Raw genomic sequence first — 23,768 nt, 5'->3', positions numbered from 1 at the left:
TCACAATTTCTCTGACATGATAATTTGCTCTAATACCACGTAAATGCTTCTGTTTGTGGGCTTGACAAAACACAAGCATTGCTTCCACAAACACTAAAAAGAACTAGTTACCCGATTTCTTTAGAATGAATCATGAATACTGTACAATGGGATCCAAGTATAGTTTACAGAGATGCCACAAGAATATATTATACACGACTACTTATCACCAATGGCAAGACAAACTTGGTCCAATGTTTTAATCAAAATGCAGCCTTAAAGATCGAACCAAGTAAATCTTGCCCTGAAGTTCTACTAATGCAAATGCCAGTATGCTTATTTCAGTTGGTATTTGATATTTTGATTTAAAGAGTGATGTATTTGTTCGTAATTCATGCATCTAAATGTTGAGTGATGGATTTCTCCATTCTTCTATCAAGGAAACAGAACCTTTCTTTCTAAACTAAAGAAAATTGTGTGACTCTTTGTGTACTAGAAGACTGCGTTCAAATCAGACCAATTCACCATTGCTGGTGTTAATCTCTGCTGTGAAAAACTGTTCGGCTTTATCTATGAAGCTTACAGGAAACCTACAGTGCAGCATCAATGTCGATGTTTCAGAAGCAGATTGAGCAGGGCCCAAATGCATTTCTTCATTAAGCTTCATAAATTTGTTGTCTCTCTGGTTTCTTGCCTTGGTAGGTCTGATGTTACTAGCTGGAACCCCGCATCTCTGTGGGAGGACACGAGTGTTTTTTGGATAGTTCCGATTATATTTCTGAGAAACATCGGCCTGAACTTTTCTTTCAGGACCCATCTGATTCTGTTCAGTAGAATCCTCAGCTGGAAGAACATTCTGAACCAAATTGGAGTGAATTGCAGGCATACTGCTTTTGCACAACCTAAGGGACGGAAGAAGCATGTCCATGCTTAGTTCTTGCTGAATGACAGCCTTGTTCTGTTCACACCCGTAAGAGGCAGCAACTAGTGTGCCCGCCAAAACGGGCATCAATTCTGGATCACTGAAGAACACAAAAGGCAAATCGCAGACCTGTTCCACCGGCCCTAGTTAGACTGATTCTGTAAATGAAAATCCGCATTTGTAAGAGATGCGCCCAAAATCTACTGACCTTGTGCAGGATAGTAGGGCTCTTTCCCCAGCGAAGGACGGCTTGATTCTCTGGGTGGAACAACGCGAAATAACCAAGAAGTGACAAAGATTCCAGCAGGAGCATACCAATCTAAGAAATGAAGAAAATTCAAAAAGTTCTGTTAAGAAAATCAAGCAAGAGACAGAATATGTAACATCATTAAAACATCTGAGGCCGCTTTTGAGGAACTTTCGTGGAAGGACATTTATGTATGTCATTTGGTCTAAACTAAAGGCAATGACCAGTAAATATAATTCCACTAAAGTTAGAAAGATCAAGAATCCTAATCTGGAAAAGAACTTTGTCTCAACTGGTTACTGACAGCCGGATAATGTAGCAGTGTGCATAAAAGTATGGGCTTTTTTGGTATATCAAACGCCCAGACGTATGCGTATCTCTTCCTATAACTTAGGACAATACAATAAGCAAATGATAAAACTACCATTAATACTGTATTAGCAGATAACTGAATGATCTTGGTGTATGACATAGGGAAAAGAAAAAACTTCGAATAAGGTAGCAATAGGATGCCAAAGGAAAGAGGAAAATGAAAATTCATATCCAATTACTATCCCAGTTCAAAGTAATGGGTCTCATCGTTAATATCATAAGTGTTGTTCCACATAGAATATGGTGTATCCGGATATTGTGAGGTGATATGAAATAAATACATCATCAAATGCTAATTTTTTTTAAGAAATTGTCAAGTTATAAAATAAAATACAAATAACAAAAATTATTACCCATTAATGTATGTCAAGAATTTTGAAATAAAATCGAATAAAATATTATTCTAAAAAATGAGTATGTAACAAAAGGTAGTTTATTAATAGAAATAAGAAAATATTCATTGTACATGCAATAACACCAAGTAAATCACATTACAAGATCTCTAAGAGGAAAAAATGTAGTTTGATTAATGCATATAGAGTTCATGATAATATGATGTTATAGAATATTAATCACTGATAATATGCTTATATAACTGATTATCATGGTTTTAATGATATCATCCAATATTATCAATGATACATATATACTCAGGTGAATACAAGCAGATGCTCTTGAATCAGCCGCGACCAGTCCTGATACTTTGAACCATGATCATCACCATTTTAATATTACACAAATGCTTCTAGTGACAACGAATCCCACAGCGGATATGGCATTTAATAGCATTGGAGATGCTGCAATGCCAATGTTCCAACTAATAACAATTGCATAAGGGCATAGAAACTTTATCTAACCATAGGAGTTGAGGATTTGTTCACATGAATAGACTTGTTAGACCAAAACAAGAGAGGAAAGAAAGAAAATAAGAAACTAAAGACAGACAAGATGATATACCTAATGAAAACTATCGTCAGTAAGGAGATACAGAAATTGATAGATCAAAGGTCATCTTCTCCATATACGGTATCAGAAGTAAATTAGTAGGTTTTCTAATTATTCATTTTATGCGTGGCATAAGCCTGTCATGTCATTAAAGAAATTACTGTCAGCTCCTGAATTGCTAAGACAGATTCAGTTCATGTGCACATCTGGCAAGCGTGCCCACTTTATATGCTACTTGATATTGACAAAGACGAGTGTGATATTACCTTATCAGTGGCTACTACCCAATTGCTTGTGCAATGAGAAAGGATGAAACTCATCAAGTGAAAGAACTCCATTTTGAGGTCTGGCCGGGCCTGCAATTAATTTAGGAGGAAAAAAAAATCGGTTTTGGATAAAAAGGAAACAAGGAAAATAAAGGGAAAATGTCTCAACTTGTGAAGGAGAGGCAAGCCAGTAGTCACTAACTAAAAGCCCCCTGCAGGAGTTGGATTTACCAGCATTTTCTGGATGAAAATTACGTCTATTAGAGCCAGATTGTTCAACACCTTCAAAACTCCAGTCGCCACTTCCTCGAAATTAGATGGAAGGACATACGAGGACTGAAATATATGGTTCAACAAAAAGTATTTAGTGCCTACTGGTGGACACACATTAAAATTCTTAAAAGCTCTCAACACAGCCCCAGTCACAAATTTTAATAGCCCACATGAGAAATTCTGAATAAATACAATACGTACAATTGAGGATAGAATTTGATGTTCTAACTCAAAAGTCAAAACTATTGACCTTGCCTATGATACCTAAATTGAAGTTCAAATATGATGTCTCTTAATATAATAAGTTGGATTTTTACTTGGCTATGCCCAATTTTATATCCGGTTTAGAAACTTTTTCATTTTTCTGGAAAAACTGGGTCAGAAATGCAACAAGAAATAGAGTCAATACCAGATGAGATAGAGCTAACAATATAAACTCATACTAAAAAGCCTTCCTTTTCTTGGTTGAAAAAGACCAAAAAATGACATGTCATACATTCACCAGTGCTTACAAACACACTCACATGCTTCTTCTTGAGTGTGTTTGAGTGAAACCATAATCTTATATCTAAAACAGAATGAACAGAAAGCTTTACATCAATACCAAAATCCTAGTCAACTCATTGAATGAAGTAAGAAGTAAGATTGCAGAAAGGACACCAGGGCACCAGTAAATCTTGCTCATCCATCACGTACTACTACAAAAATAGAGAGCTATGGATCTAAAAACATTTGAGCTGCTGGACCAAGTTAATAACATTAATCGTAAAATACTCAAACTGGAAAATTGTTGGATGGATTGTAAACAGTGAAATCAAATAATATCCTGAACATTTATATGATTGATAAAAGATAACTGGGAATGCCAAGTATCTCCTAACTGAGGTAAGTCATCCAAGTGGATACAATATGAACAAGAAACTACATTTTTTAAATTACCCTATTGCAATATTTACTGGCCTCAATACCTGCATCCACATGCTCACTTAAAAAGAAGAAAAAGGATACAGTTAACGGAGGGCACGTGAAAGACTAAACCAAATCTTCTATTTATGTGATGAACTTCATAAAGAAAAGTGAGATGAAGTATCCAAAAATTTAGACAATAATGTTCTCCAGAACAAGAAAATGGACTGTGATCTGCAACATACAACTGGAACATGCAGTAAACTGGACTGAAAATTATTGTGAGGTTCCATGTCTGACACCCAAGGAACTGTTTCAAGTAAAGTTACTAACAAGTCAACAAAGAACAAGGAATGAAAAAAAAAAAGGCACACAGTTAGTGCAGCGCAGACAATAACCAGCAAACTATGAGATGCGTGCAAAAGTGGATGTATACATAACCTGTTCAGCAGACAACCGGTTATTGGCCTGCAAGAGGACAGCAGTTAACATGGAAGGAAGACAGACTAAACCAGTCTCAGACATTGCTGAAAGAAGAAATGTCGCCGGCTGCTTTAAGTTGGAGCAATTCCCATCACTTTGTTCTGCGCTATTGCTTATAGTGTTATTTTTATCCTTCTGAACAGAAGCACACTGGTGTTTATCTTCTGTTGGAGCTTTTAAAGACTCATCCACAGTCTGGATCTTTGAAGCAATACACTCAACATCATTACAGTTATCAGGAATGACCATTGGGCTAGTTGTTCCTTGAATAATCGAAGTCTCATCTAGCGCCCTACCCTCTGGTACATCTGGCAAATCTGTCGATAAGCTGCCATTCGTTGGCAAAATCGGTCTGCCACCTACACTAGATTCACATGAAGTGAATCTTAAATCTGCAGGCCCAGAAAGCTTTTTCTGTCCAAGTTTAGTTCCTTGCAATACATCAACAGCAGACAAATCCCAGTCTATTGAGGATGAAAATCTGAATTTGGAAGTCAGAACGGTCAATAAATTGATACCTAGGAGAATAGATGAAGGAAATGGGGATCCTTCCACCTGTGGTCGATCATAAAGTGCAAAAAGATCTCGTAGCCGGTGAATAATTTGGTATGCAATAACAAGCTCTATCAAACCATCCAGCATCTGAAGTTGGTACTCATTACAGCTCAAATGACCAATAATTGCTGCCACAGTCCAGAGAAAACCATCCAATATTTCAGAAATTAACTCTAAATTTCCAGTTGAGGTTTTACTTGAGACAACACTGGTAGGGCCAGGGATATTTAATGAAGCTGCCATCTTAATATAATTTTCAAGTGATGCCGCTAACAAGGGGATGATTGGTGGCAAGAGATTCTGTACAAGGAAATAGCATTTGTTTGTTGGCGTTGCTAGCACTACTCTCAGAAGCCTTAAAAGGTATATGGTAACCTGGCACGCTTCAGGTTTTGATGTGTGAGAAGCTGGCAGGGTGGAAGCAATAAAATCTAGCAGACCAGCTTGACGAGAGGCCAGCAACTCAGCATCTCTTCCCTCCAAGAACTAAATGGAAGAAAAAAAGAAGAAAAGAAGAAAAGAAAACTTAAGTCAAATGCAATGATTAATTAACTCCAAAGAGACAGCTGAAACACAAATTACTGATATCAAGTAACATGAACATATAGTCTATCAAAAGCTTAGAATGAAGGTGGAATACTTTGATCATTTCAGCAGTTATAAGTCCAAAATTAGCAGCACCATCTTTTCTTGCTTGGCGAAGTTTTTGCAAATCCTGAATCCACCTAGCAATTTTTCCCCTTGCAGTTCCAACAGCAGTCCTATACCCGAGACTAGAATTTTCGAGTCCTACGGAAGGCTCAGGAAATTCATGTTTCAGTGACATAAGTTTTTGCCGGATTCTTTTGATCCTTCGCTTTAGTGAGTGTTGCAATGCCTCACTGGTTAAAATACCAGAGCCTGCCGTGCAGCCACCATCATTTGTGAGATTGTCATCTCCATTACTGTATGGAGTTGATCTACCTTGAACCGCTAAGCGTCGCAATAAAGGTGAAGATTGATCCCTAAAATCCATTGACGCTCTTTCCCGTATTTGTTCTAGATAAAATTTCCGCCTCTGTTCGCTTTCGCTGAGTCTTTCAGCTAATTTTTGAGCCAAGAGTTCTGCTTCCTCCTGCCGAGCTTTGGCTCGAATCTCTTTCCTTCGCATCTGTTCCATAGCTTTGGCTTCGCGTGCAGCACTTGATGCTTTGCGTTCTTCTTCCCTTCTCACTTGAGCTTCTTCCTTTCTTCGTTGAGTCTCTGCAAGGCGCTGCAACTTCTCGGCTTCAATAAGTCTTTTACGTTCCAAAACAGCTTCTTCCCTAGCCATGTCCTCTTTCTGTTTAATCTTTATTACTTGAAGTTTCTCTGCTCTCCTTAGTTCAGAATCCTGGAGTTTTTTCCGCAATATATGCTTTTTGTTCTCTTCATTCAATGAGGTGATGAACCGTACCTCATTAACTTTACTGCTCTCATCACCAGCTCTTCTCACAACTTCAGCTATGTAAGCTTCATGCCTAGATTCACTACGCTGATGACGAGCAAACATTGACTCTCGCAACTTATTGCTGCGAACAGTTTGCCATTCATTTACACGGTTCAGTTTCTCTGATGTCCGTTGAAGCTTTTGAAGTCTCTCATTTTCAAGTTGAGTTCTAATTCTTGTGGCGCGGGCATGTTTTTCTTCTGCTTCCTTTTTAAGATCGAGAGCTGATTTCTTCTTCTTCTCAGGAGACATAAGTTTATCATGTAAAACACGTACTCGCTCAGCACTTTTCCTGCTCATGCCTGGTGAATAAGAGAAACGGGAAGATACACGACGTGGAGATGCAAGTATGTCCTCCCAGTTCCTCTTCTCCTTCCAAGCATCCATGGACTTCCCTGAGTTTCCAATTTTCCTTTCTCTTTCTTTTTCAGGGAAAGGATTATGTCTTCTCAAGAGATCAGCTGATTTGAGATTTCTCTCAACAGTGTGTTCTGCTAAGATTTTGTTTTTCTTATGAAGCAGCTTCTCTGTGTCAGAAGCAGATCCATGCAGTTCCCTGCTGCTCTTTCCATAGACACGGATATCAGAACCCTCCTTCTGAGGCAACCTAGATGCCATAGAACCTGATTTACCTAAGTCAACATTTCTCTTTTCTTTAGTTGAGCCCTGAGACAAATCTAAGACTTCAGTCTGCTTCCTTCCCTTCTCTTTTAATTCTTTAGAATCTCCCACTCTATCACTTCTCTGAGCAGACTTCTCCAAGTTCAAACTATCCCTTGTTCCAAAATGGGAACTATGGCTGTCAGACTGCAGATTCTCAGCAATGTTGGCACGTTCACTAATTCTCTCTTGTTGTATTTTCCTAAAAGCTTCAAGAGATGAAGACAAGATCTCTGCCCTGCGTGGTGAAGTTGTCATTCGACGGACCTGCCCTCAGAGTAAAACAGTAAGAACTTAAGTAAACAATATGTAAAACTAGATGTCAAATTTCTGTCCACTATCAGCTAATGAATGAAATTTATTTCAGACAAGTCCTTGAAACTGCACAAACAACTCTCCATCTCTTCCCATGATCATCTCTTTTAAACACTTCTTTAAGGATCATAGTTCATGTTTAACCAACAGAAAACTCAATTTCAGAAGTTAATACATTATGTGTACACTTCACTATAAATAAGTAAGAAAAATAAAAACGTCTCAGCCCAATGATCAAATGACAGTACTACAGACTTAGTGACTTACCATTGCAAGAGAAAAGAAGATACAAATTTTACTTACAATCCTGACAGTAATTTATTACTTATTTAACAATCCTTGGTTATTTAATTATTACTAATACCAGTATAAAGTAAAAGCATTGATCATCAAGGAGAAAGAATGTCTAAATATCTACATACTGAAACCAAAATGGTAGTGTATTTGCATCTGAAGGGCACGATTGCTGACCTCCCATGAGAGGGCATGCGGTCTGCGATGATCAGGCTGCATTATCAATGGAGTCCCATCAGCTCCATGAGATGTGGACCTTTTCAATTTCTCAAACTTTTCAACTCTAGACTTCAGTTCCCTAAAGTCTGATGCAGCTTCCTCAAGTACAAGACTAGCCTCTTTCATTTGCTCAAGATCACATTCAAGTTCACAGAGAAGATAAAGTTCATCGACAGCCCTATTAAGGTTTTCAAACAGAAAGCACCAAAGGCGTTCTCTAAATCTTTCTTTGCTTTCACCTGTGGCATCTGAATCAAGAGCATCTGTGTCTCGGCCTTCCAGTAAATCATCAGAATTTGCTTTAGGTTTTTGATCACCTAACTCTTCTGTTGAAGCTACCAACAGCGATTCTCCACTGGTTCCAGCTTCGCTGTTCTCTCGTAGTACTGCATCAGAACACAGGATACTTGTCCTCATGCTTGAAGTGGCATCAGAAAGAGGCACTACAGAAACATCGGAACGATATTCAATTAAATGATTAGCTGATTTAGTAATTGGCACCTCTTCATTGGCTACGCATGCAATATTTTCCCCAGATGGGTTGTAGACGTTGTCATTTTCCTGCTTGAGTTGGTCATGCTCAACGTCAGAACCTGAAATAGTAGCACTGTGACTAGCTCTTTTTTCGCAAGTAATTTGCTCTTTAACATCTTCTGAAGACACTTCATTCACGTCTTTAGTGGTTTCTTCGATAGATATCGTCCTCGGAGAAATAGAATGAGGTTTTGCAAGAACCTTATCTTCATCAACTGCTGCTCCAACAAATTTGTTCTCCTTAGGATCAAGTAGAACATCACATGAAAGATCTTCACAACTCCCAGCCTCAGCAAAAACCTGCCTGTGATTTTTAATTCCCCCAAACTTCAATCCACCTCCAGAAGCTTTACCATAATGTATGAGTGTACCCTCATCCAAGTCACCCCACTTGATTTTTGGAAGGACATCATCTTTGAAATTTTCCTGATTGACAACCAATTTGTCTCTAGGATCTCTGGTATCTATTGCTGCTGAATGAGATGAATCTAGGTCTCCACTATTTTGACTAACAACACATTTATCAAGGTAATGACCAACTGACCCATCCTCAGTAGAGATAGAAAGAGAGTTTGCAGCATTACTGACATCATGAATAGCACGATCTTTACTTGAATTTAAAGATCGGGTTTCATTTATTTTATTCTCCAGTTTTTGACTCAATGAAAGTCGGTTTTTTGTGTTGCTGGCACTCTGTTTCCCAGAGAGCCCTTCAACCCAACCATGTAGCGAGAATTTTGAATTGCTTCTGTGCTTCTGAGAAAGAAGATCATGAAATGACTCTAGCAAAGTAAGTGAAACTGAAAAAATTGTAGATAAGAGAAAGCTTCACATTTTGTCTCATTAGCTAGAAAAATCGAGTGTGAAATCCGCATATGCTCATCAGAAGAAATAAAAGGGGCAAAGCCATGGGAAATGGCAAAAAGTACTATCAAAATGGAGAGAGTTTGGTACTAGAGACAAACTGTGATTATGCAAGCCACACAACTTTGATGAAGTCGTCCACAGAATAATCACCATGATTGGAACGTTACATGCGTTGGTTTCATGATACTCACTATATCAAACAAATACACAAGTGGAGACTCTTAAAACTATGAGCTGGGCTGAATTGCAAAATGTGAAATTCATCAACATATAATGAAAGAAATTAATTCATTCCACTAAATTTTTCTAACATGTCAAATGAAACTCCAGTTCAGATGTATTCTACAATAGTCGTCAGTCATCATCCACTCCAGCCTCTCCGTGTGATAAAGCAGTCAAACAAACTCAAGATTAAATATTCAACTCCTTGTACAAAGAAACATAAATTAAAAAGCATCAGCCCACAAAAAGATTCTGATCATCATATACAAAAATACAACAAAGAGCCAACCGAAGTTAAAATTCTAGTCCAGGAAAACACAAACAATACATTCTTTGACCTCTCTAACAAAAGGGTTTGTGAGAAAAACCTTTTTTACTTGCATCCAGCCAGAAGCCTGATCAGCTCCTCCTTCACTGCTCTCCATCGAAAAAATTCAACAGGCCAGAAAATCTTTTTCTTCAAATATCACAAATTCATTGCGACAAACAGTTCCCTATTAAACATTAAAATCAGCCAGAGCAGAGAGAATCAGATGCCTCTGAGACAATTCTGTCCATGATACAAATTCAAACTGGGCCGAAGTTTAAAATTTAATAGGGCCAAAGAAAAAGAAAAACAAGAATCCAATACCGTTAATATATGATCAAACTGAGGGTCCCAGAAAAAAAAATGCCTCAAATTGATAACAATGGGCTCTAAACTTTAATCAAAATCGTCCCGGCTGATACTTTACAACTAATTCAAGTGCAAAAACATCTTAAGAACAGATTGGGAGTTGAAAAATGTTACGCAAAGTATTGGAAAATTATTTTCTTAAATTCTTTCTCCTTAATCTTTTTCCCCACTTCAACAAGAACCAAGAGAACAGAATGATCAGAGAATAGTGACAGTAAATTTAAAGTAAACGAAAAATGAGGGAGACGATGGGCAGAATGATTACTGACCGATCGATCGCAAGAATTGCCCTATTACAACAATTGATGTCCCACAACCCTGCGTGTCAATTTAGGAGTGTGCTTGATTTTCCAAAAAGGCAAAGGTAAAATCGGCTTTAGTTAAAAAAAGAAAGTAGTAATAGAATCCTTTATCATTTGATATCTTTGTGAAAAACTCAAACTTTCGTCGGACAGAATTTACAGCCTTTGTTTGCTTTGATGGATGAAATAAATAAGATAAAGGAAAATGGTATTTTTGGTGAGATATGATATATCTTGTTTTGGTCTTTAGTAATTATATATTTAGTCATCTATCTTTTTACCTTTTTTCGTATATTTGGTCTTATTTTCTGCACTTGCTTATTAGGTTCAGGTCTTAATATATTTCGTCATAAGTTGTCGGATTTGATTTTTCATATTTTATTTCGGCCAAAATGTATTGTTAGAGAAAGATAAGTCTAACACATATAGCAATATCGTGTAAGTATATTGAAATTAACATAAAAGAAAAAGAGAGTTATGTGGAAAACCTATGGACAATTTGTTGCAAAATTTGATCAATTTTAGGATGCTCACTTTGGTCGCAAGTTGTTACTAAGGTTGAGGTTTATAGGTTTAAATGTCCGTACAGGACAGGGCCACGTGGCATTTATTTTAGGTAAGGTATTTGTTGGAAGATCAACGGCTTAGGTTTCGGGTCCTAGATTCGGGTTGGTTAGGACACGACCCGACTCGTTAGAAGTATGTGGATTCTATGAACATTTTTGATATTTTTCTTTAACTAAAGGGTACTTCCGATCAAAGGTCCAACTGGGATAATACCCCTATCACAAACCTCGTCTTCTATAAGTACCTGTAATTACTGTAAATTCTTTTTTCGAAAAGATGTATAAAGAAATAGACCTTTTGTAAGAGGGTTTTAATTTGTGGTTTCTTGTAGGATCAAGAACCCAGAGGGGTTGGTCATGATCAGGGTTTATAATGTGCTCTAGGATTTGGACAAGGGATTCAAAGTTGTAAGCCATATGGCCTGATTTCTCTTCCTCACCAGCTATCTCTCTCACAAGAAGCAACTTTGTACATATGCTGTAGCTTGCACAACAATTAAAAGGCATATCAACCAAAACACATAAAAGGTATATATATTCTGTAATTGATTTAATTTAACCAAATTTGATTTGGTTTTTTTTTTTCTTAAATTCAATATAATTTTTATTCTAGAAATTAAAAAAAGAAAACCACAAGATGGAACACATGATTATATCTCCATGGAAGTGCCTAAACGAACTTCAAGATCATTGCCACTGTCGAGTTGTGCCTGCTGTATTTCTCTTGCAGAAGCCAGTACAGAAGGGCTGGAATTGTCCACCTCGATTACTTTGAGTGTTGGAATATCTCCTATAGCAAGAGGGATTTCCTCAAGATGACGGCATCCTCGGATAACCAGGTGATCAAGTCTTGGGAAATTGGTGTCATCGACTACCCAGTTTACCAGATCCACAAGGTCCATACGCAAAAATTGTAGCTGGCAAAACTCCCCTTCATTTGGCTCCCACCTTAAGCTTTTGAACTTACATTCTTGTAGTTTAAGAATTTCGAGATTGAGCAACTTCCCAATTGCATTCAAATGATGATCCAGAACTGTACAACGTTTCAGAGTCAACTTTTTGAGGTAAGGCGGAAAAATTACATTGAAGGTGAACTGAAATCTGGTGCTGCTAAGTTTGAGTGTGTGGAGTTTATGAAGACGGGATAGATCTTTTTCAGTATCTTGTATTTCGTCACAAATAACTCCCAGTTTCTGTAAGTTTGGGATCTTGTCAAGGAACCAATGATTGATTTCAGAGAGTGCTATGGTAGACAGCGTTTGGAGTTTGTCTTGGAGAACAAAGCTGGCCAAGTTATCTTTGTCTAAGAACCGGACATGAGTTCGCTTGAACTTGATGTGTCTTAGTTGTGTCATGTATAATATTCCAGGCGCGATATCACGTGGCCAACGCGAGTTTGTACTTCTTTGAGCAATTAAGGTTTGTAGATTCAACAGTCTGGATATTGAAGAAGGTAAGCCTTTGGCAGAGGAAAAAGCAAGGTACCTTAAGTTGATTAGTTGTAGTATTTCTTCGGGGAATTCAAGGAGGCTTATCCATAATATATCCAATACCCGCAGCAATCTCGATTCAGACAGTATCTTCCAATTTACAGGACCAAAATCGAGCCATGAACGGGCAAGCCTAATTTGTTCCGTTGATATATAAGCATCGTCACTGCTAAAAGGCCCATGAGTGCACACACGACACAAATATGATGTGTTTATTGGGAGATTACCAGGTGTCCATCCATGAACGACAAGAAACTTCTCTTGATGAGCTTTCCTCACACATAGATCCCTCAAGAGATCATGTATGCTGTAGCTTTTCACATTCTCTTTAGTCTCTTGCCGGCGGACAAAAAGAAGATTTCTGTCAACGAGAGCCTTTAGGTGCATCTTCGCAGCCTCTTCCAAGCTTTTATTTGGAATTGGTCTCACAAATCCCTCTGCCGCCCATAATTTGATGAGTCTGGAGGTACGAATCTCATAATCTTCTGGAAAAGCGCCCATGTAGAGAAAACATGGCCTAAGATGGTCTGGCAAATAATTGTAACTCAAAGATAATATATTGGAGAATTGTTCACCCTTGTCAGCTACAGTTGAGCTTACATTATCTGAAACTTGATCCCAGAAATCTTGGCTTGTCTTTGCCTGAGATAGAATTCCACCAATCACATGGATTGCCAGAGGAAGTCCTCTGCAGTCTTTTGCAATTTTTTTCCCAACCTTTTCCAATTCAGGGGGACAAGTTTCTTCTGATGCAAACACCTTTTGACGAAGGAGATTCCAGCTTTCATCATCTTTAAGAAGATTCATTTGGTGATGCAAGCTCTCTGTGCCGGTGTAATCAGCCACACCCAATTCCCTAGTGGTGACAATGATCCGGCTTCCATTGCTTTGATCCGGAAAGAACCTTCTTATATCATCCCACAGCTTAACGTCCCACATATCATCTAAAATGATAAGATATCTTCGACCTATCAATGCTTGATGCAAACGCAAAGCTAATTCATCATTTGTCTCTTCAAGCATTTCATCTTCTGGTTTTCCAATCAAACAATCGAGGAGGCCTAGAAGAATTTCTTGTAGTTTTTCCATGCTATAGTCTTGTGAAATTGTAGCCCATGCACAAGCATCAAAGTGGGAAATAACAGATGGATCATCATAAAGATTCCGCGCCAAAGCAGTCTTACCAATGCCTCCCATGCCAACAATGGCGATGACCTGGAGAGCTTTGGATGGTTGCCCAAAGAGCCGATCCTTCAATTGAATCAAGTCTTGAGCAACTCCCACAATGATGTTGTTTGGATTTGGATCCTGCCTTGATGATGAGAGAGCTGCTGATGAAGTATCTGCCTTGTGATTGCCGTCCATCATTGTCATCATCTCTTTCTTTATAGTATCAACTTCTTCAATTACTTTCTCCAAATCCGGAGGCGAGAAAATGAAGCTCTCACCTTCCCGAATTGAAAGAAATAGCTCCGTGAGCTTGGATTCAAGAATATCTTCTGCACCCTGTGCAGCATCTCTAATTCGACTCTCTAATCTTTGTTTCCGACAACTAGTGACTGCTGAAGAAGAATTCTCGACCAAGTCTTTCAAGAAACAGACCTTTTGTAAGAGGGATGCGATTTGTGGTCTCTTGTTAGGATCAAGAATCCAACTTTGGGAATGATCATGGTGCAGGATCTGCTCTAGGATTTTCACGAGGGATTCAAGGTTGTAAGCCATGTAGTCTGATTTCTCTCCTCACAAGAAGAAAATTAGTGTGCAACAGTCAGAATTTGTATGCTCAAGAACTATATATATATATATATATATATAAACCCACACACATTAATATGTAGCTCAATATTTACTTGGTCAACAGCCTGTCAATCATTACACACCACTTGCAAATAATAATAACTATATATGATGACAAAATTAATTTTTAAATTTGAATATTATAAAACAATACACCTTTCTTACCCTTCTTTCTTCTTTTAAATTTGAATATTAAAAAATTAAAATAAAAAATAGTTTCAAAATTATTTTGAGAATGTTCCCAAATTTGTTTGTTGATTAGGAATTTAGTCAAAGGATGTTCTTTGACTATCGATAAGGTAAGGAAATGTAAGGTTGTTAGGTCATACCAATAATCATAACCAACTTATCTATCATGAATGATTGTCATCCTTGCATCTATGATCGGCCGTGTAATTAAGCATGATCATGTCTTTAACTGGAATATTTCTCTCATATTTACTCCTCTTTGAAAAATTATTTTTGTCTCTTTAATTTTAGATCTAGAATTTTAATCAATCCTCTTTCCACTTCTACTTTTTAAAAGAAATTATTTGAACCCAATTTTTGGGGATTCGACCCTACTCATTGCTTTCACAAATTTATAGTAGGAAAATATTTTTGATGAATCGACATCTATTATATATACATTATCATTTTAATTAATTTTATCATTGACTTAAAATTCTTTAAATAATACATATGATACATGTCTCAACCTACCCAAGTTTTGGCATTTTGCATATACTATCATTGACTTAAAAGTCTTTAAATAATATGTATGATATAAGTCTGTTTTTTTGGAATTGAGTGGATCCATTCTAAACTATAGAGGTGGATTAGTAAATCACTAGTTGATCGATCCAACATATCCAATTTAAACCCTAATTTAGGTCACGTTCACATTAAATAGAATAATCAAGAAGTTCAATTTGTCTATTCTTTTATTGAAATTATAGTTTAAATTATTAATCGACACATCTATGTATATCTACAATTATAAGATATCAAATTAATTAAATGTATTGTAATTATCACTGTATTTATATTAGGGTAAATTACATCAATACCCCATAAAATTTGATATAATTATAAATACATCCCTATTAGATTTTAAATTGCATTTACCCTCAAAAAAATGGGTCCAATCAAAATATATATATAAAAGACATAATTTGACAATAAACAGTGATTTATAATTCCAATTTCAAATCTACACTACTTATTTTAAAATATTTTAAATTATTTCTAAAAATAAATTCAAATATTTTAAATCTATAACACATATTTATTAATCTTTATTTTTCTCTATCTTCTATAAAACACAAAACAAAACACAAAAAAAAAAAAATGAAGAGATGGAGAGGAACATATGCATGATTAATATTACTGTAACCGAGTGGTGCGGAAACGAACTTCAAGGCCATCATTGCCATAGCTCTCCTGTTCTTTCTGTATCATTCTTGCTGAATCCACCAGAGAAGGATTGCATTCATACACCTCAATTAGTTTGAGTGTTGGAATGCCTCCGATGCCATGAGGGATTCGATCGAGGTGCGAGCAATGTCGAATAACCAGGTGTTCAAGTCTTGGGAAACAGATATTATTGGCTGCCCAGTATTCCAGATTCAACTTTTCCATTATCAAACACTTTAGTTGGCAGAACTCCGCTTCACTTACCACCCACAATTCCAGTTCGAATTTACAATCTCTTAATTTGAGAATTTGAAGATTGGGCAGGTAACCGATTCTAGTCCTATCCCCAAAACAAATTCCACAACCATCCAGAGTCAACTCTTTAAGGGAATACGGAAAAATGAGATTGGACAAGAGGTTGTCTGTGAGATACTTGGAGGATGTACAATTGAGTGTGTGGAGATTATGAAGAAGGGATAGATCTATTACACGATCAAGTTCTTCATCGCAAAAGATTCCTAATTTCCCCAAGTTTGGAATTGTTTGAAGCACCCTATCATTAAGTCCAGAGGCTAGTATGGTAGATAGACTTTGAAGCTGATCTTGGACAACAAAATGTTCCCTATACTTATCATCATACCAGACATAAATTCCCTTGAACTTGATGTGTCTTAGTTGTGGCATGTCTAATATTTCAGGCGTCACTACATGCGGGTTAGACGAGAACCAGATTGCTTGAAAAATTAAGAATTGCAAATTACACAGTCTAGATATTGAGGAAGGTAATTTAGAAGTGGATAGAGCAAGGTACCTTAAGTTGACCAGTTGTAGTATTTTCCTTGGAAACTGATCAAGTTTTATGCTCAATATATCCAGTACCCTCAACAATCTAAATGCAGAAATCAAAGGGGATAATATCTCCCAACTTTCATTACCGACGGATAGAAAAGAACGGGTTAGCTGCATTTGATCCAAGGGTCGATCAATATCTTGAATGCTATGAGCAGAGACACGACGCCAACGTACGGCTCCTGAGATATACCGTTTCTTGAGGAATAGAAAGTTCTCTTCATAAGCTTTCCTAAAACACAGGTCCCTCAAGAGATCATGTATGCCGCAGCTCTTGACATTCCCTTGAGGACTTTTTTGTCGGATAAAAATAAGATTTCTGTCAACGAGAGCCTTTAGGTACATCTCGGCAGCCTCCTCCAATCTTTTCCCTGAAATTGGTTTCAAAAATCCCGCTGCCACCCACAATTTGATCAATCTAGAGGCATGGATCTCCGAATCTTCAGGGAAAGCACCCATATAAAGGAGACATGGTTTAAGATGATAAGGTAAATAATTGTAAATCAAAGATAATATACCGAGGATTTCTTCACCCACATCAGCTCCTATTGAACTTAAATCCTCTGCAACTTGCTCCCAGAAATCTTGCGTTCTTTTTGCATGAAATAGAAGTCCACCAATCAAAGAAATTGCAAGAGGAAGGCCTCTACAGTTGTGTGCAATTTTTCTCCCGATTGACTCCAATTCAGGAGAGCAAATCTCTCCAGGTGCAAATACCTTTTGATGCATAAGATTCCAGCTTTCATCATCTTTTAGAAGATGCATGTTGTGATGTGGACTCCGGAAGGCAATGAACTTAGCCAAGCTCGAATTCCTGGTGGTGACAATGATCCGACTTCCATTGTTATTATCCGGAAAGAACATTTTTATATCATCCCAAGAATGGGTATTCCAAATATCATCTAAAATAATCAGATATCTCCGACCAAACAAAGATGTAAACAGATCTTCACCTAATTCCTCATTTCCCATTTGAAGCATTCCATATGTGGGTCGTCTACTAGCAAGGCGAAGGAGGCCTTGTAGAATCTTTCCCACATCATAGTCTTGTGATATTGTAGCCCATGCACGAACATCAAAGTGCACACTAACAAGTCGATCTTTATAAAGATTTCGGGCCAAAGTAGTCTTACCAATACCTCCCATGCCCACAATTGGAATGACCTCAAGTTTAGATTCCCCCCCCGTGAGTCGATACTTGAGCTGCATCTCACTTTCTTCCAAGCTCGACATCATATCTTTGTTTGCAGAGTCAAAGTCCTCAATTAGTTTCTCAAGATCTGGAGGTGAGAAAATGAAGCTCTCACCTTCCCCACATGAAAGAAGTTGATCCACGAGGTGAGATTCAACAACATCTTCTGCCTTATATGCTATATCCCTGATTCGACTCTCCAAACCTCCTCTTCTATAACCACTTACTGCTGAAGAAGAATTTTCGAAAAGATCTTTAAAGAAATAGACCTTTTGTAAGAGGGTTTTCATTTGTGGTTTCTTGTCAGAGTCAAGAACCCAAAGAGGCTGGTGATGATCAGGGGGCAGGAACTGCTCTAAGATTTGGACAAGGGATTCAAGGTTGTAAGCCATGTCGCCTGATTTCTCTTCCTCACTTCCTACTCCTCACAAGAAGATTAATATATCAACTGTTGTGAAGGCAAGGATAAATATAAAGACTTCTATCATTTATTTATTTATTTTTTTTCCCAAAAATGAAATACATCATTTTTATGATGAATAACTAAAAACTATTTTAAATTTTATTTTTATATAATAATAATTTAAATTTTAAATTATAATCTGAAAATATTTTAATCAATTTTTACCTAAATTTAATTTAATATAAATAATAAAATAGTTTGTAATTTATAATTATTTGTATTTGAGATAAATTATAGCAATATTTTATTATTTTATAAATTAAAATATTTTTTATCTGAAAATATTTTAATAAATTTTAACCACAAACAATGAAAAATAATTTTTTTGACAAATAAAAAATATTAAAGAAATTTTATTTTAATATAAAGTAAAATAATTTTTTAAAAAATAATAAAAAGATGCTAGAACTTATCTCAAAAAATAAATAACTATAATTTAATATTTATCTTATAATTTATATAAAAATAATATTTATCTAATACTTTTCTTTTGAAAAGAAAACTTTATTTTTATTGTTTTTTACAATACTAAAATATTTAAATATTTTTAGATCAAATAACAATTCAAAAAAATAATATAATACAAAGATTCTAGAAATATCTAAAATAATAATAATAATAATTTTAAAGTTATGTTATTATATACTAAAATAAAATTTCTCTAATATACATTAAAAAAAATAAATTTGATTTCTTATAGTTTGCAGCCAAAGTTTATTAGACCATTATTAGACCAAATAATAATTTAATTTAAAAAACTAATAAAAAGATTTTAGAATTTATCTCAAATATAAATAATTAATATTTAAGTTGTTTCGTTAGTTATATAAAAACAAAATTATCTTATATTTTTATTAAAAGTAATTGTTTTTTTGTTATAATTTGAGGTAAATCACGGAATGTAACATCCATAGGTTCATATATATATTATTTTAGTTTATTTTATGATTGACTTAAAAGTCTTTAAATAACACATATCGTACAAATCTCAACCTACCCAATCAAGTTTTGGCATTTTGCATATATTATCATTGACTTTAAAGTCTTTACATAATATGTATGATATAAGTCTATTTTTTTGGATCTGAATGGGTCCATTCAAAACTATAGAGGTGGATTAATAATCAGTAGTTGATCCATCCAATTTAAACCCTAATTTAGGTCATGTTCACATTAAAGAACAATCAATTTGTCTATTCTTTTATTGAAATAACACTTTAAATTATTAATTGACACATCTATGTATATCTATAATTATAAGGTATCAAATTAATTAAATGTATTGTAATCATCACTGTATTTATATTAGGGTAAACTACATCAACACCCCTCAAATTTGACATAGTTACAAATACGTCCCTATTAGATAAAAAATTGTATTTACCCTCCACTTATTGAACCGAATGAGTCCATTCAAAATATGTATAAAATTGATGCGATTTGACAATAAAAAGTGATTTTGATTTTTTGAATCCCAATATTAAATTTACACCTAAAATATTTTAAATTACCTCTAAAAACAAATCCAATAATAAACGGGTATATTTCAATCACATGCATGATTAATATTTCTGTAACCAAGTGGTGCGGAAATGAACTAAAGGCCATCATTCTCAAGCTGTTCTTCCTGTATCATTCTTGCTGAATTCATTACAGAGGGCCTGCAGTTGTGCACCTCGATTACTTGGAGAGTTGGAATGTCTCGGATGACAAGAGGGATTGCCTCGAGATCTGAGCAATGTTGAATAAACAGGTGCTGAAGTCTTCGGAAATGGGACTCATCGGCTACCCAGTTCACCAGATTCAAGTTTTCCATTAGCAAAAACCGTAGTCGGTGGAACTCCCCTTCATCTGGCTCCCACTTTCGGCTTACGAATTGACATCCTTGTAGTTTGAGAATTTCAAGATTGGGCAGTTTACCAATTCTATTCATGTCCGGATCCCGAATTCCACAATCACGCAGAGTCAATTTTTTGAGGGAATCCGGGAAAATGAGATTAGAAAAGTGAGTGCGACCGTCATAAACGGATGTACATTTGAGTGAGTGGAGTTTATGAAGACGGGACAGATCTCTCACATGATCAACTTTTTCATCACAAAAGATTCCTAATTTCTCCAGGTTTGGGATTGTCCGAAGGATCCTATCAGTAAGTTGAGAGATTGCTATGGTAGACAGACTTTGAAGCTGATCTTGGACAACAAAATCTTCCCTGTACTTATCATCATACCAGACATAAAATCCCTTCAACTTGATGTGTCTTAATTGTGCCATGCCTAATGTTTCAGGCGTCACTTCAAGTCGCACACATGATGATGCGATTACTTCAACAATTAAGATTTGCAAATTCCAGAGTCGAGATATTGAAGAAGGCAGTTTAGAAGTGGATAGAGCAAGGTATCTTAAGTTGATCAGTCGTAGTATTTCCTTTGGGAACCGACGGAACTTTACTTCCAATATGTCCAATACCCTCAGCAATCGCGGGAACCCAAGGAGCTTTATTCTCAATACCCTCAGCACTTCGGTTGCAGAAATCCTAGGAGATGATATCTCCCGCCTTCCAGCACTGGTGAACAGAAAAGAACGTGCAAGCGGCATTTGATTCAACGTTTTATCAAAATCTTGGATGCTGTGAAAACACACACGACGCCAGCTTACGGCTCCTAGGATATTCCATTGCTTCATGGATAGAAAGTTCTCTTTATAAGCTATCTTCACACACATGTCCCTCAAGAGATCATGTATGCCGCAGCTCTTGACATTCCCTTGAGGACTTTGTTGTCGGACAAAAATAAGATTTCTGTCAATGAGAGCCTTTAGGTAAATCTCGGCAGCCTCCTCCAATCTTCTCCCTGAAATTGGTTTCAAAAATCCCTCTGCCACCCACAATTTGATGAGTCTAGAGGCATGGATCTCAGAATCTTCTGGGAAAGCACCCATATAAAGGAGACATGGTTTAAGATGATAAGGTAAATAATTGTAACTCAAAGATAATATATCGAGGATTTCTTCGCCCACATCAGCTCCTATCGAACTTAAATCCTCTGCAACTTGCTCCCAGAAAACTTGCCTTCTCTTTGCATGAGATAGAAGTCCACCAATCAAAGAAATTGCAAGAGGAAGGCCTCTACAGTTGTGTGCAATTTTTCTCCCGATTGACTCCAATCCAGGAGAGCAAATCTCTCCAGGTGCAAATACCTTTTGATGAATAAGATTCCAGCTTTCATCATCTTTTAGAAGATACATGTTGTGATGTGGACTCCGGAAGGCAATGAAATTAGCCAAGCTCGAATTCCTGGTGGTGATAATGATCCGACTTCCATTGTTATTATCCGGAAAGAACTTTGTTATATCATTCCAAGAATGGGTATTCCAAATATCATCTAAAATAATCAGATACCTCCGACCCATCAAAGTTGTACGCAGATGTTCACCTAATTCCTCATTTCCCATTTGAAGCATTTCATATGTGGGTCGTCTAATAACAAGGCGAAGGAGGCCTAGTAGAATCTTTCCCACATCATAGTCTTGTGATATTGTAGCCCATGCTCGAACATCAAAGTGCACACTAACAAGTCGATCTTTATAAAGATTTCGGGCCAAAGTAGTCTTACCAATACCTCCCATGCCCACAATTGGAATGACCTCAAGTTTAGATCCTCCCCCCGTGAGTCGATACTTGAGCTGCATCTCACTTTCTTCCAAGCTCGACATCATATCTTTGTTTGCAGAGTCAAAGTCCTCAATTAGTTTCTCAAGATCTGGAGGTGAGAAAATGAAGCTCTCACCTTCCCCACATGAAAGAAGTTGATCCACAAGGTGAGATTCAAGAACATCTTCTGCCTTATATGCTATATCCCTGATTCGACTCTCCAAACCTCGTCTTCTATAACCACTTACTGCTGAAGAAGAATTTTCGAAAAGATCTTTAAAGAAATAGACCTTTTGTAAGAGGGTTTTCATTTGTGGTTTCTTGTCAGAGTCAAGAACCCAAAGAGGCTGGTGATGTTCAGGGTGGAGGAACTGCTCTAGGATTTGGACAAGGGATTCAAGGTTGTAAGCCATGTCGCCTGATCTCTTCCTCACTTCCTACCCCTCACAAGAAGATTAATAAATGAAATGTTGTGAAGGCAAGGATAAGAATAAGACTTCTATCATTTATTTCTTTTTTTTTCCCCAAAAATGAAATGCGTCATTTTTATGATGAATAACTAAAACTATTTTAAATTTTGTTTTTATACAATAAAAATTTAAATTTTAAATTATAATTTAATATAAAAAATAAAATAGTTTGTAATTTATAATTATTTGTATTTGAGATAAATTATAGCAATATTTTATTATTTTCTAAATTTAATTATTATTTATTCTGAAAATATTTTAATAAATTTTAACCACAAACAATGAAAAATAATTTTTTCAACAAATAAAAAATATTAAAGAAATTTTATTTTCCTCTTTCTTCGCCTACACTTCAATTCCTGCAATTTACCTGATTCACAAAAGTGTCTTCAATTCCTTAAAAAGAAAAACAATAAAGAAATAGAAAAGTATATTCAAAGTAATCCAACTACCCATACTGCTCAAAAGCAACATGAGATCAGAAAGTAAACCAAAATCCAAAATGCTATAAATAAATGGGATGGTTAACAAAAAGCAATTAGCACTAGGTTAGCTTTGTATTTACTAAGGCATTTCAGCAAAAGGCCAAGCGACAAGAAACATAAATCACACAAGACGCCTCAACCTTTAACAAAGTTAGTATAAAAACTTGTAACGAATTTTGATTTACTTCATGAAACTTACCTCTCTTCCAAAAAGTTAAAGGTAGTGTCTCCTTCCAGTAAATGAATCATTCTCTTTCTAAAGAAGAGCCACAGGAACAGCTGTGCCATTTATCAAGCAACACCACATATTCAACAACTTATAGGCCTAATATCCTAGTTTCTGCAATACCAAAACCACGTTACTAGGAAACTGTTACCACTCAAATATGTATAAAACTGCACATAGAGTGGCAATGCACTCTCTCCTGTCCTGTGATTGCTTTTCGTTTCAATAAATACTCTTTTATATCAGGTAAAAAAAAAGAGAATACACATCTATGCAAGCTCATAAAAATGTTACAAAGGACATAAATATACCACAAAGACAGACAATACCCTTAATGAGCATAAAATTTTGCGAAACTATGGTGACATCCACGAGAAAAAGGGTTGTGAAGATAGAAATGAAGACTTAAAAATTGAAGAAAAACGACAAATGTAACAAGACGCAAACGACATTCATTGTCGCAGAAGATAAAAGCAACACCTAATTTCTTCTATGTTCAAAATGCAAGTAAAACATGTTCTACCGTGACACACATATACACACACCCCACATGCCCCCCCCCACACACACACACACCCCAAACACACACCCCACACGCACACACACACACACACACACCCCACATGCCCACACACACACCCCACACGCACACACACACACACACACACACACACACACAC

The 23,768-nt window shown here is 36.4% G+C and overlaps 4 protein-coding genes across 6 annotated transcripts; all 4 read right to left on the bottom strand.

The window, feature by feature from the left end:
- On the bottom strand, positions 95-10,676 carry LOC105168860. Of its 3 annotated transcripts, none has more exons than XM_011089039.2 (9): positions 10,473-10,676; positions 9,896-10,021; positions 7,863-9,194; positions 5,589-7,343; positions 4,352-5,434; positions 2,963-3,067; positions 2,732-2,821; positions 1,110-1,220; positions 95-1,030 (listed from the first exon to the last, which is right to left on the bottom strand). In XM_011089039.2, the coding sequence occupies exons 2-9, from the start codon at positions 9,950-9,952 to the stop codon at positions 491-493; spliced, it is 5,073 nt and encodes a 1,690-aa protein (XP_011087341.1). In that variant the 5' UTR covers positions 9,953-10,021; positions 10,473-10,676; the 3' UTR covers positions 95-490. The 3 variants fall into 3 exon arrangements, 2 of the variants coding, with proteins under 2 accessions (XP_011087341.1, XP_011087342.1); XM_011089040.2 differs by lacking the exon at positions 10,473-10,676 and adding an exon at positions 10,159-10,458; XR_002287605.1 differs by lacking the exons at positions 95-1,030; positions 10,473-10,676 and adding an exon at positions 10,159-10,458 and having other exon boundaries at positions 1,184-1,220; positions 2,901-3,067.
- LOC105169391 (putative late blight resistance protein homolog R1B-16) lies at positions 11,570-14,952 on the bottom strand. Its single transcript, XM_011089785.2, has one exon. It carries the CDS (start codon positions 14,281-14,283, stop codon positions 11,722-11,724), a length of 2,562 nt encoding a protein of 853 aa, XP_011088087.1. The 5' UTR covers positions 14,284-14,952; the 3' UTR covers positions 11,570-11,721.
- On the bottom strand, positions 15,487-18,229 carry LOC105168858 (putative late blight resistance protein homolog R1B-16). Its single transcript, XM_020696478.1, has one exon. The coding sequence runs from the start codon at positions 18,184-18,186 to the stop codon at positions 15,724-15,726; it is 2,463 nt and encodes an 820-aa protein (XP_020552137.1). The 5' UTR covers positions 18,187-18,229; the 3' UTR covers positions 15,487-15,723.
- On the bottom strand, positions 19,642-22,374 carry LOC105168856 (putative late blight resistance protein homolog R1B-16). Its single transcript, XM_011089032.2, has one exon. It carries the CDS (start codon positions 22,318-22,320, stop codon positions 19,855-19,857), a length of 2,466 nt encoding a protein of 821 aa, XP_011087334.1. The 5' UTR covers positions 22,321-22,374; the 3' UTR covers positions 19,642-19,854.

Source organism: Sesamum indicum, linkage group LG8 (assembly GCF_000512975.1).
Source record: "Sesamum indicum cultivar Zhongzhi No. 13 linkage group LG8, S_indicum_v1.0, whole genome shotgun sequence".
In the NCBI taxonomy this organism is placed as follows: domain Eukaryota; kingdom Viridiplantae; phylum Streptophyta; class Magnoliopsida; order Lamiales; family Pedaliaceae; genus Sesamum; species Sesamum indicum.
The sequence above is the reverse complement of the archived record's forward strand: the minus strand, read 5'-3'. Positions and strand labels throughout refer to the sequence as shown.

Bases quoted from the DNA above. Each gene is read 5' to 3' on its own strand.
- LOC105168860 (XM_011089039.2), bottom strand. From the start codon at position 9,952: ATGGAGAGCAGTGAAGGAGGAGCTGATCAGGCTTCTGGCTGGATGCAA. The intron at 5,435-5,588 runs GTATTCCACCTT...TCTTCCATTTAG, and splicing joins TAACTGCTGAAATGATCAAA to TTCTTGGAGGGAAGAGATGC. The intron at 3,068-4,351 runs GTTATGTATACA...CATATATTTCAG, and splicing joins ACCGGTTGTCTGCTGAACAG to TCCTCGTATGTCCTTCCATC.
- LOC105169391 (XM_011089785.2), bottom strand. From the start codon at position 14,283: ATGGCTTACAACCTTGAATCCCTCGTGAAAATCCTAGAGCAGATCCTG.
- LOC105168858 (XM_020696478.1), bottom strand. From the start codon at position 18,186: ATGGCTTACAACCTTGAATCCCTTGTCCAAATCTTAGAGCAGTTCCTG.
- LOC105168856 (XM_011089032.2), bottom strand. From the start codon at position 22,320: ATGGCTTACAACCTTGAATCCCTTGTCCAAATCCTAGAGCAGTTCCTC.